General features: G+C 27.9%; 1 protein-coding gene across 2 annotated transcripts in view; it reads left to right on the forward strand.

Annotated features, from left to right (window-relative positions):
- Nucleotides 1-1,223: 1,223 nt before the first annotated feature.
- fwe (calcium channel flower) overlaps nucleotides 1,224-13,882 on the forward strand; it is a 50,067-nt gene continuing 37,408 nt past the window's right edge. For both annotated transcript variants that reach the window (XM_075357115.1, XM_075357116.1), the window contains exons 1-3: nucleotides 1,224-1,337; nucleotides 7,212-7,332; nucleotides 9,806-9,887. In XM_075357115.1, coding sequence (XP_075213230.1) covers nucleotides 1,335-1,337; nucleotides 7,212-7,332; nucleotides 9,806-9,887 — 206 coding nt within the window. In that variant the 5' untranslated portion in view covers nucleotides 1,224-1,334. The remainder of the gene's footprint in view (nucleotides 1,338-7,211; nucleotides 7,333-9,805; nucleotides 9,888-13,882) is intronic.

Raw genomic sequence — 13,882 nt, forward strand, 5'->3', positions numbered from 1 at the left:
TAGCACTACATAAGGAATCCTGGAGAGCTGCATCAAACCAGTCAAATGACTGAAGACAAAAAACAAACCACATGAATTAATATAGCTTAAATTAATGTACATATGCTTGATTACATACTTAGGGATTTTCTAAACTTTTTGAGGCATTAATAGCAATACCAGAAAAAGGCATATTTTTCAGCACTCTGCTGAAAATGATGCTAAAAATTACATTAAGGGTCTTAAAGAAAAAATATGATACTTAGCAGATATAGCAAATAAGCACACTTCCTAGTATGCTTATTTAATATTTAATACACACATTTTTTACAATCAGAGGTTAATAATTATTAATAAATCAATATATTGAAATTAAAAAAAAAAGTTAAAAAAAAGGAAGTGAAGTCTGATTCGAACTGATGTGCCTTTCCTTGTAAGATCCAAATATTTCATTAATTAAAATCTTGTTTGACTGTAACTCTGGAACCAATTAAAATAAGTACCATTTATGATATATCGTTGAAACGCTCTAGATGAGGGCTTATCACTGCAGTTAAGAAAAAGTCTAAAATTCAAATTGTTTTGGGGTTTGGGCTTTTCTGGACACTTTTGGTGCAGTTGATTGCTATCGAGAGGGGAGGGTGCACAACTAGATGTTATAATAGCCTTAAATCCAAAATTTCATAATTCTACAGCTAATAGTTTTTGAGTTATGTATGATAGGTACGTACGAACAGACGTCACGCCGAAACTAGTCAAAATGGATATTTCCGTTGAAATAAAAAACCGAAATTTTTCGCGGTTACAATACTTCTTTGTAAGAAGTACAAAACTAGTGTGACCAACACATGAATAACCTTGGTGTATTACTAATGAAAATGTAGTTTGTATTTGTAATGAAAAAAAATTCAGTTAATATTGTTTATTAAATACTTACTTTTTAAACTTTATTTTCAAGGCTGTGTGTTTTTGTTCATTTTTATTCAATGACACAATGTGACTGCAATTGGTCACAGTTATAAACAAATGTATACCAACGTGTTGTCATAGAATATTTACTCAATATTTAACATAAATCTAAATTACATTTAACTAAACGTATTTTTTTTTTTTTTTTTAGCATTTCTGTCTCAAGAAGTCAGATAAATTTATATTTCAAAAAAAAAAAACAATTGTTAAAACGAACAAGAAATGTTTTATAGAATCACATTTGTTCGGTAATGTTGGTCATTGTGGTCAACATTTTGTCAGCTGTTGTAAAAATCTTTACAGACTGTCAATTTTTACCATATTTTGTATGGTGTTCCATCATTAGATAACGTGTGTGTGAGTGTGTGGTACAGTATTTAAAAAAAATGGTAAATATGATACTTAAAATTAAGTTTTTTAATTTTTTACAAATTGATATTATTTTGTGTTTATATGTAATTAATTAAAACAAGCAAAAGTGTATCTTAGGCCCATGTTTTTAATTATATTGGATTAAAAACTTATTTATTTTTATCAACATTCGAATTCATGTTTTTATTTGATCCTTATTAATAATTATTTATTACGATAAACGTATAGTGCTATCTGCGTGTTTGAGAAGATGGCAATAGAATTGTTTGTGTATCTGATGCCATACGTGAGATTCGTTGTTCATTTTATTTTTGCAAAACATGTTCTATGTAGATGTAATGCATATTTTTTTGATGTGTTATTTTCCAGGTTTATTTAATTTAATGTAATAATCTTTGATATTTATTTATTTGACTATTTGTAATAGTGACACACTAAGTTATATAATTTTATTGAGTTAGTAGACCACAAAGTAATGTGTTGTGACTAATGAGTCAACATAATCCAGTTTTTTTTTTATAGTAGTCTGTGTTTAAAAAACAAGTAAATTCATAATAATAACCTTACTTGCATCCTCTTCATTGAGTATGTAAATTAGATAAAATAGATTTATTATACTTTACTTTGATTAATCTTTTTTGTTTTACATAACATAAAATTCTTATCCCACTGAAAGATGCAAACAAACACATTCTTTAAGATATGTATAATCATTATCCAATTTTCAACTTGATAACTTGGGTATACCTACTTTCACATACTAGTGAATACATCAAAGCACCAATTCAACAATACAGCCTTAGTTTATATTTAAAAAAGTATACTATTATTAAATTAAAAAAGACTAATGCGTAGGCTGTTTAACGTACTATTGCAGAATATTTTTAATTTGCTGAAAAACAAATTAATAATTATTTAGGATTTATTATTTCTTTGAAAGAAAAGAATGTGAAGGTTGGGGATCACCTTAATGGTAGTTGAGAATTCAGTATATATATATATATGTTTTTTTTTAAATGCTCATTATTAGATTATGAATAACCTTGTTAAAGAAACTTTTTTTATGTGCAAAAAAAAAAAATAGAGTTTCAAGAAGTTGATTTATTAAATGGTTTTATATTTATTTTTTCTTATTTAGAAACTTTTTATCATTACTTAATTGCACAGTCATCTACTTACGTTTGCTTGTTGCACTTCTAAATTTTTCAGGTTTTTCTAAATCTTTACAGCAATGCTTCTCTCATATTTTTTTCCAAGTTAATCTTTATGTTTTCTTTACTTTCAACAAACAAGTTTTTAATTTCTTTCTTCTTTACTGTCAAAGATATAGGGAGAAAATCTTTTGTTTGCAAAGTTATAAAATAAATTACTTAATGCAATTTAGATTTTATACAGATTGATTAAGATATTAATTTTTTATTCTGATTTACATGGTTAATAGTAATCCATATAAAGTAATTTTTAAAAATATGTTCTATAATTTGATTCTTTTTATTTGTTGAACAGATATTTCACACTTAAATTGTGTGAACTGTAGTTAACTAAGCCCTTTATCTGAAATTGTTAGAATATTAAATGAAAATGCTTTAAATTATTTAAATTATATTTTTTTCCTTAATCATAGATTAAGCCATAATTTTATTAAAATTATTTCGTTGATTAATGAGTGTGTGTAGTGTATAAGGTTAGTATTTACCTTCCCAGAGGTAGGTAGACAATTTAACACCCAACTAGACCAGTTATATTTAACTGTAATGGTTCCTTGATTCTGTTATTGAATTCTAATAAGTCGTATTTCTCAATTGCTGGATGTTTTTTGCTGTTTACTTTTGTAGTTTCAGTTCCAGTAATCAATAAAATGTCAAGATTGGTTTAATGTATCATTTAAAGTAGTGTTATACTGCTTTTGAACTTTGTTGTATTACATCAGTTTAATTAAACTGCAAATGATAAAACAATAAAAAATTATATAAAAACAATAAAACATGTTATTTTAAAAACTGCTTTTTTGAAAATTATTCACTTCTTATTTATGAATGTTAAAATGTTGAAGTTTCATTCAAATTGAACAATTAAAAATTTTGAATTCCTTTAGATTCATGTAATAAATAAAATCTTAGTTAACATTATATATATATTTTTAAGAATTAGAATTTGTTTAAGAATATAATTGAAATTATACTCATTTATTTGTAGTTCCCTAGTTTTGTAAAGGTCATTCTAGTATAGATAACAGTGTTATATTCTCTAATTAATTACATTTTCCATGACATAGGATATAGACTGTGAGATAACTTTGTTCTTTAAATTGATTCTTGTGAAAGTGTTTTGATTAGTTTTTGCTTTGAGTTTATGTTCAAGTGTATTAAATTACTTAATATTAATATTATTAAGTAATTTATCATTAATTTATTTTGCATTCAAAATAAATTTTTATTCTTTTTATTGTATTCTTTAATTACTTGAATTATAAATAAGTAAAATTTCATGTCTACAGATTCTCAGCAAGTTTATATGACTGTTTGAGTTTTTTCTTATCAATTTTTCTTTTAAACTTACAGTAATTGTTGAACTCCATTGCTTCCAGTCAGTGAGAGATGAAAATTATTAAAAGTCTTCTTTTTAAATATAGAGAAATAAACATAAATTTATTATATAAACCTCAGTAGTTCATTATTATTAAAGATACTAAATTACTGACATGAAGTTTTTTTTTTTTTTTGTATTATTGATTATAAATATAATTATGTGCTTGAATATATTTTTACTGATATTTTTGTTATTTTTTATAAATTTATGTACACACTTTTTGTTAGTTTTAGTCTATTATGTGTTTAAAGATGATTATCTTAAAAGAGCATAGCATATAAACATCATTAATTTTATTTTTTTAATCTAAAAGAAGCGGTCTTATAGTCATGCCAGAATAATTTATGCCATCAAGAAATAATATTTAAAAAAAATAAATTTATTTACTCCTATTTTCTGTTGAAAGCAGATTTAGAAATATTAAGTTAATGCAACTGTCAGTAACCTATTTATATTTATTTTTTTCTGTTATGTCATAATTTTAATATAAATAAAAAAAAGTCATTCCATATCAGTACAATTATATGTAACTCTAGTAGTAGTTATAACATAAAATTACAAAATTAATTGAAGAATAAATTATTAATCTCATTTACTTGTTTTCTCCTTTTTTGTGTTGTTAGTTTAAATATACATTAGTAATTAAAATATACAATTTTTTTAAATACTGAAGAGATTTACTAAGTATAGAGATTCTAATTTAAACTGGGACATTTTTAGTAATAAAATCAATTTTTTGATACAATAAGGGGGGATTGAAATAGATATTATTTTTCAGTATGTTTCCTGCCATCTAGTTCATAGAAGAGAAGTCCTTGTGTTACATTCACCTGTTTCATGTAGAGTCTGTGATGTCATTAAAGACAAATCTCGTTTTTCCTTAAAACTTCTTAAATGGATCAAACAGATAGTCCAGTGGCCTAAATCTGAATTTTATAAAGGGTGGGAGCACATCCCACTTGAGCTTTTGTAGTGTTTTTGTAGTTAAGTGATATGGTGAGGATTAGCATTGACCTGGAGGAAACAAATGGATTTCTTTTTAAAATGAGTTTCTGGCTTCATTTTATGAATTAAAATAATATCATAGTATAACATGGCGATATTTCTTTACAGTGAAAGAAAGTTGGGGCATTGTGTCCCTTCAATCCTAAATAAGTTTACCATTATTTTCCTAAGTGAAATTATAGTTTTTGCTTTCTGTGATTCAGGTGAATGACGCCTGTATGTAATTGCTCATTTTGATTTTGGGGTGATTACCACAAATCTGAAATGTGAAGTGATCAGTGTTTTGTCATAGGTTTAAAGACCTCTCTGTATCCTTTTCCATCATCACAGAAGTTAAATGTCAGCATTCAATTTTTTTCCATTTGTATGAATTGCAAAAAGCTAGGAACCTACCTAGTGTTTGCTTACCAGATTTATTTCAAGTTTCTCTGTGATATTCCTAATAGCATTTCACCATTTTTTTCCCCAATAAGTGCTTCAGTTTATTCTGTCGTCATTGATTGAGATATTTGGTTGATGAGTATCCATTTCATTTTCAAGTTTCTCTGAATGACCAGTACTGTTCATACGCTCTGGACTGAGAGATGCACTCAATCTGATCCTGATTTTTTAAGTCTAATAACTGCTGAGATGGAATGACATTTTCATTTGTTAGAAATTTAATATTAATCTTCTGTATGACTAGTATTCACACTGCTCAGACTTATTAATTAATAAGTCTGAGCAGTGTTTATTATTAGCGGTATTAATTAATGAGCAGTATTAATTAATATTCTGATATGCAAGTGTTTATTAAATGGGTGTTTGCATTCATGTGAATAGTGCATGAAAATTCATGTTTATATTTGAATCTCTGTCATATATATTCTCTTCAGTTAAACTTGATTAAACAGTCATTGTTAATATCACTACATTATTTTAAAATCGTACAATTATTTATTACTTTAATTGTGTTCATTTGTGTTTAAAAAGAAAAACTAGAAAAATAGAAAAATTTAATAGATTAAATTTATATTGTTGGTAGGATGTATTGTAATTTAAGTTAATTATTGTAATGTTACAGGTAGATATATATAATACTGTACATTATTATAATTAATCACATAGTAAGATATATATCTAACACTTTTACTGCCAATTTTTTATTTTAGCAGCACTACTAACACTTGTAACTGTAGTTAACTCTGCTCTACGATCAATTATAATCCCCTCCAACAGTCACCTGATGTTATGCTTTTCAAAACGTATACCATCATATAGTTTTACCTGCTCTTTCTTGCATTCCATTTAGTTTTGTATTTTTATAAGTATTTTCAGTTTTATTTTATGTGGCAAATTCTGTTTTTAAAAATAATTTGCTCTGATTATAGTTAACATTTTTTTATTTTATTCTTTTCAAGAATGAATAAACAGTCCATCTTTTGCATAAGTAAAGCTACTGCTTATGCTTGAGTGTGTCTTTTGTAACTTTATGCTTATGAGCGTAAGCAATTGCTAATAATTTTTAAATGTGGGACTTTTTTATCAGGGAAATTTTTTTATACTTAAGATCATTGATTCTCAACCTTTTTCACCCATCACCCACATTGAGAATCTAACATTTTCTAGGGCCCCCAAAATGTTTAAACTTACCATCTGTTAAAAATAATAATTGCAATTGCTATTTTGAAGGTGCGCTCTTAAAAACAGTAATTGCAATTAATGTTTTTAAACGAGGCGTATCCTGTTTCTGAGTTGAAACATACATTTTACATGAGAGCAATTAAAACACATATTTAATCATATTTAGAAGTATTTTTATTAAAATTGCTTTCAAAAAAGCAAGCAATGTTGCTATCACTATTGTTGTTATATTACTATATAGATACAGTTGTAATTTTTAGACCGCATGAATGCCCCCAATTTTCTGTGGGCCTTCTACCACCTCCTATGAAGGCCTCTAGCATCCACAAGGAGGTGTTATTGCCCACTTTGAGAATGAATGCTTTAGATTCTGAAAACTGATTTATTTGAAACAGCATCAGCCCAGGAGATTGAAATGAAATTTTTGTTTTATTACTGCATTGTACACAATTAAATTTATTTCAATTACGGATGAAGAAGAAAATTAAGTAGTACTTGAAGCCTATAAATATTACATTGAAATGTTTCAGTTTTTATTCCTAGTATCATTATGAACATGATGAACACACTTACTTATTAATGTTATTAATTTTTCAATTAGTATGAATAAAATTATATTTATGATTATTTATTATAGTTAAAAAATGTTGATCAGTTTATTATTTTCTTTATAGTCTTTTTCAGAGAAAATAGCATCATTGATGCAGAGGCCAAATGAAGATTTGGTACCAAAAGATGAAGTGCCGTGGTGGATGAAATATGGTGGTAGAGGGTTAGGAACAGTTGGTGGAGGATGTATGTATTTTTAAATTACTATTATTTATTTTTTTTGTACCATTAGCATAATTTATTAAGCAGTGTAGGTCAAGCGTTGTTTATTCATTATCTTTTAATTCGTAAACCAATATTGTTAATTTGAACCAATGTAAATCACTTAATATAAAATAATTACTTGTTACTGGTATAATAAAAATGTACTTTAGTTTTAAAGAACTAAGTTTATTCAGTTAACTTTATATAATACAATAATATGTTTATTGTTTTTAAATTAAAACTTAGTTATATCTCATTAATAGACAACACAGAAAAGCCTTTGTCGGTTGCAAATATGATAAGAAAATTACATGAACAATGAATTTAAATGTATAAAAAACACCTTTCTCATTTTTTTTTATGTTTGTAACAAGTTTTGCCTTATTTGTAGTACTCTGATAGAGGAGCATAGAGTCTAGTTGACTCCCAGACTACAGGCATTTCATGTTAGGTTGGTTAAATCTAATTGATTATTTTAAGTTATGTGTTCGTTTAGTTTGATTTTAATTATTTTCAATGTGGTACCCATTTTGATTTCTATGATGTTTTTTGTTTATGGAAAAAAATTTAGTTTGACAAATTACCATACAGGCTAATTTGTATATATACATCTTGACAAAGAAAAGAAAAAAATTGTGGTATTGGTTTTTTAAGTTTTCTGAATATTAAATATTTAATAATAAAAAATAATGTTATACATTTTATTAATACTGTATGTGATATATTATTAGTCATACTTTTGCTACTATTTTTGTCAGGTCAATAAACGTAATAAAATTAAGTTCAAAAAATGTTAATCCTTAAGACTTTTACTTCCTTTCTTGTAGAATAGTAATGCCACCTGATATTTATATCTACTTAAGCTTTTTGCACTTGCAAATAAGAAAAACTTTTCATCCGGAGTATATGCATAGGCGGCATTGCAGGTATAATTTATTATATGCCACTTCTGCAACATATATTGAGATTGTAAAACGATGCTCTGTACAGCAAATCATTAATTTATTTTAACTGTATAGAATTTTTTTTTTATAGATTTATGATTATGTATACCACTTATCAGAAAGTTATATCTAGGATAGTTTAGAACTTATATTTAAAATATTTGAGCAAATCTATACAAATATATTTGCATATATTGGCAACATTACTGATGGATCAAACTAAAGAGTTTTATCAATTTTAAAAGTAAATTTAAATACAATTTTACTTACGAATGACTACAAAAATTAAAAAAAAAAAATACCCTCAGGAACATTACAAGTATATAAATGTAATAAACAAAATTAGTAATATTAACTCTAATTATGCTGACCACATTAGGTAGTAAATATAGATTTTCAAGTATGAATAACATGCAAATATTAGAAATAAATTAGAATCCCTTTCTCTTGAGAAAATATGGTTAATAAAAAACACCAATGCAAATGTAATTAGTGAACAAATAAAGTTTGAAAGTAATATTGGATTAGGGAAATGGTATATTAAATTAAAATTATTCAAATTTAGATTTAAAAATTTATTCAGATTATGGTACCAAAAACAATAGTTTTATTGTATGCCACAGGTTGTATAGCTGCAGAATATTTAATTTTATTTCAGCGATTGAGATTGCGAACATATCTCTGTATTTTTCATTTTTTTAATCTAAATTTTTGTATATTTGTTAATAAAATCCAATAAGCAAAGATCTCCGCAAAATTGCCTAATTTGTATAAAAAAATAAAATAATAAACCTATTTTAGCTGAATTTTGTCAAAAAGCCAGACTAAACAGGATACCTTAACATAAAAATGATTGTATGCTTACCCGAACTGGTAGGAAATGAAATGGGAATCTCATTTTTTGTCTCAGGTGTAAGACAAATGTCTTGGTTGAATGAAATGGAGACAGCAGAACAGTGGAACTTTAGATACATCATAGAGTTTCTGTATATACTATGTAGACTACTCAAGAGGCTGTCATTATTTTATAGTGCTGACAGATGACATGTTAATGCACAAAGTAGAACTTAAAAAACCGGTGTGAAAATTAAACTTTTTAAAACTGGAAATCTAAAAGTGATTGGATTAAAGTATAAACTGTAGCAGTGAGTTGTAACTTGTAATCAAATTATTTATTACAATAGATTTTTCAGGTAAATTGAAATTGATTTTTTTTTCTTGCTTGATTGCCACATGATTCCTGAACTTAAAAAAAAGATTGGGTAAGTCATTATTTTATTTGATAGTCCATTTTTTAACTTTTTGGTTTCAATTGAAGTTGTTTGTCGACATAATGTTTGTTCTCATTATTTAAAGGCTCCAACAATATTATCTGGTTTTAACATATTATTAGTAATGGTTAATTTATCTAAACTTTTAACTCATTCATTTTGCTGTTTAGAGTAATTTTGATTGTATGTGCTTTGTACTAGTTTTATTCTGTATTTTATTTTTTTTTTTTTTTTTTTTAGTGGCAATAATTTTTGGATTATGGAATTGTTCTGGAATTTTGTTTATTAACTTTGGTTGTGCGTTTGCTGGTTTGTGGCAGATGTAAGTACAACTTCTATTTATTTTTTTCTTAAGAAAAGATTAAATTTTAAAAAACCTGATATCAAAATTTTCCTTGGATTTTTAACCTTGGTTTTCCTGTTTCAATTTGCTATATTTTTCTGTTTGTTTGAAGTAGAATATTGCAGTAAAAAAGGTATATTGCACTTTTCTACTTATGCCCTCTGAACAATTTAATCATTTTGTTCAGTTTTTAAAAACTGAACAAAATTTTGTTTTGTTCAGAAGTTTTTTGTTTATATGAATATTTTGTTTCATGGTTTTAAAGTGTGCGAGATAAATGTTCCTTTCCATTTTCATAAATACTTTTCTAAAATAGTGAATTTTCTTAATCGCTTGAGCTGTGAGTAGTTTTGGCTTTATCTGTAATAATTATTATTTTCTTCCTCTTTTTGTACTTATTAATCTTTTTATTTTATGGTGATACTTGAATGGAGATTTTCCTACACGTTACCTTCTTCTGCCAGGCTATTTTCAGAAAGGTCGCATTCCATCTCATTCGTGATTTATCAGGGTCGGGGAAAATGTTTTGTCATATTCTCCCAGTAGATGGCTTTATAATTACATAACTTGTAATATTAATCAAATTTGGCAACACTTGCATGCGTTTGTAAGGTTACTTATCAAAGTTGATCGGAAAGGAATTGTTCACTATGAGCAGCTGTCGTCCGATCAAACGATTGATTAAAAAATCTCTGTTATCAACAATTGGAAAGATTACAACAAGTATTTGAGATAAAATGACAAGAATTGACCAATAAGAAGGTCTCATCTTCTGTAACAAATCACCACAACCCATACATATTTGGTGCCCCTTTGAAAATTGAAAGAGCTTGGCTGGTAGGTTTTGATAAATCACCATACAGTCAAGCACAGTTTGTTTCAGTCTCTACAACTCTCTTCATGGAATAATGTTGGCTTCAATAGAGGCCTGTGAAATCATTAATCATTGTTTTTGTCCAGAAAACACAAAAGTTCTACACGGTGCAATTATGATTTTTACCTCCAAAGTGGTAAAAGGTAGTCGATCAAAATGGCACTTATTTGGTTTAATAAAACTCATTTAAAATATAAAGAAAAGCTTGTTTTACTTTTCCATAAAATACAAAGAAACATTTTTTGTAACTCGTTATAAATTACGAGTATTTACCGATTGAAATAAAATGTTTATGTTTATTATTGTACCCATAGCTATGGGTTTGCTGATAGAATTATTACTTGATCACTGGATTATTAATATATTTAAAATGTTTTGCAAAGTAGAGTTTTTAAGCAAGCTTACATATATATTTGTATTCTTGTACGAGGGTGAATATAAACCGGAATTTTCTCAGTGTTTTATGTAGGGATGCGCGGAGGGGATCCCACTCTTAGAAAACCAGCTCACTACTTTTTTTCTAGTCAGTATCACAGTAGGTAGTATTATCGCACATTGTGCAGCATCTTACTATTAAATTTCTCACTGCAGAGGGTGTGAAACCATCCGAAATATTGAGAAAACTTCAGGCACACTTAGGGATCAACACACTTACAAAGACTCAAGTGTATGATTGGCATAAGCAGTTTTCCAAAGGATGAGAACTGTTGAAAATGAAGGTCACCAATGTCGCCCAAAGACAGGTGTTACTGCTGAAAACATTCTCATAGTTCGTCGCCTTATTGAGGACAACCATCTATTAACAATTGCAGAAATATATTTTGAGATCGGAATAAGCTACGGCAATGCTCAGGCAGTCATTACTGGCGATCTTGGATTTAAAAAAGTGGCAATATAATGGGTCCTTCGTCTTCTCCCTGAAGGTCAGAATCTCTATAGGCTGGAGGTAGGCCAGCAGTTGTTGACTTATTACCAAGCTGAAGGAAAATTTTTTGTACATCGAATCATGACCTTGCAATGAAATTTGGATGCACCATTACATCCCAGAATCAAAACAGGCAAGTACAGAGTGGCGAAAAAATGGAGAACATCCACCCATTAAAGCCAAAACTCGACTGTCAGTTGGAAAGGTTCTGGCCACAGTGGTTTTTGATTTCAAAAGAGTTTTGCATGTTGATTTTCTCCATGAACATAGTAGATTGAATTCTGCTTACTTCTGCCAACTTTTAGACAAAGCAAAACTCACGTATCGTCAAAAAAGATGTCAGTTTCCAATTTGAGATGTCATTCTGCTTCACGACAATGCTCAGCCCCATACCGCAGCTCAAACTCAAGAAAAAGTTGTATTCTTTTTCTGGACTACACTGAAGCACTCTCCATGGAGTCTGGACTTATCGCCCTGCAATTATCATTTGTTTGGGCCACTAAAAGAAGCACTTGGAGGACAGAAATTTAAAGATGAGCGTTCATGCGCAATTGGTTGACGTCACACCCACTTTCATTTTACGAAAGTGGGATCAAAAAAAATATGTTTGAAAATATGTTTAAATATGTTGAAAACATATTTAAAATATGTTTTCACATGTTTAAACATATGTTTGAATATGTTGGAAAAATATGTTTCCAAAAGAGGAAATTATGTAGAAAAATAATATTTTGTGAATTTTTTTTTTATTATCCTTTAATAAACTATAAAGCAAAAATTCCGGGTTATATTTGATTCACCCTGGTAATATGTGTATATCAAACCAAACATTTTGATTTTTCTCTTATGACCACACACTTTTTATATTATTTAAACTGTATCAAATTGAAGTGACTTTGTAAAGTGAAAGTATAGAAAGTTACTTTTTCTCTTGTACTATGTTAAAGAACCATTTTTAAAAAACATACATAATAAAAAAAAATATATTTTTTTTAACAACTTAATATTAAGTTCATCTTGAGCAATCTATCAACCTCACTAATTAAGCAATGAATTGTAGAATGCTTCTCATTCTTTTCCTTCATCACTTCTCCATAAGCTTTTCTTCTTGTATGTTCCTTTAATAATGACTTTATCTAGCTACTTTTTCCTTGATTTAATTTTTTGCCCCCTTTTCTTTTACCTTTGAATATAATATTTTATAATCCTTATAATCCATCATTCTCTTAACCCAAATGATCTTAATCTTATTCTCCATATTTTGTTCAACGTACTTTCTATATTTGTGAGACCCTTCTACATTCCTTAAACAATTCTCCTTGATTTCCCTGTGATGCTCTTAAGGAATTCTATTTTCATAGCAAGAGGTGCGCTTTCCTCATTTCCTTTAGTAAACCAAGCCTTTGGCTTTGCATGTCAAAATTAGTGTGATATACAACATTAGTTCTTTCATGTTGCATAATATTTCCTTGCTCAATATGCTTACTTCATTTTACTTCTTTTTATATTCTAATAAGAATATGTGCACTGTGCATATTTCTTTTCACCAAATCTCCATCCTCTGCTAGCTTGCTACCCAAATATTTAAACTTTTTTACCTCTTAAAGAACTGTATGTATCAATTTTAGCTTTTCTCTTTGTACTCTCATCTTTTGTTACCATGAATGTCTTCCTCTTTTCTTAACTTCTTAACATACTCATACTCAATTCCTTTCATTCCATACATCAACTTCTTTTTTGCTTTTTTGCTCCATGTGACAATATTGTAAGCAAACAGCTGCACTTTCCTTCCCTCCTTTTATCTTTCCCTTTCTATATTATCCTTTTATCTCTTAAGTTCTTTCAGCTCTATTAATAAGAAAGGCAGTGACTGTTCATTTCTCTGTCTCAAGTCTGTGATATTGTCAAACCATTGTGGGAATCTCACTTTCATTTCATATAGCACTTAAATTTTAGTTTATTGCTTTAGCCATTCTTATCGTCTCCTTTCCCTAATGCCTTTGTCCTTAAAGCTCATTGTCCTAATTTTTTTTTGGCGTGTTATCATATCTTCTTTACCTAGAAATGCTATCTGAAAACTTCTTTAGATTATTATCTCTTGTCAGTCAGCATTCTAAATGAAAAAATCAAGTTTTTTTCCTTCTGAAGCATTTTCTATATCATTTTAACAATTCT

Source organism: Lycorma delicatula, chromosome 2 (assembly GCF_047948215.1).
Source record: "Lycorma delicatula isolate Av1 chromosome 2, ASM4794821v1, whole genome shotgun sequence".
NCBI lineage: Eukaryota > Metazoa > Arthropoda > Insecta > Hemiptera > Fulgoridae > Lycorma > Lycorma delicatula.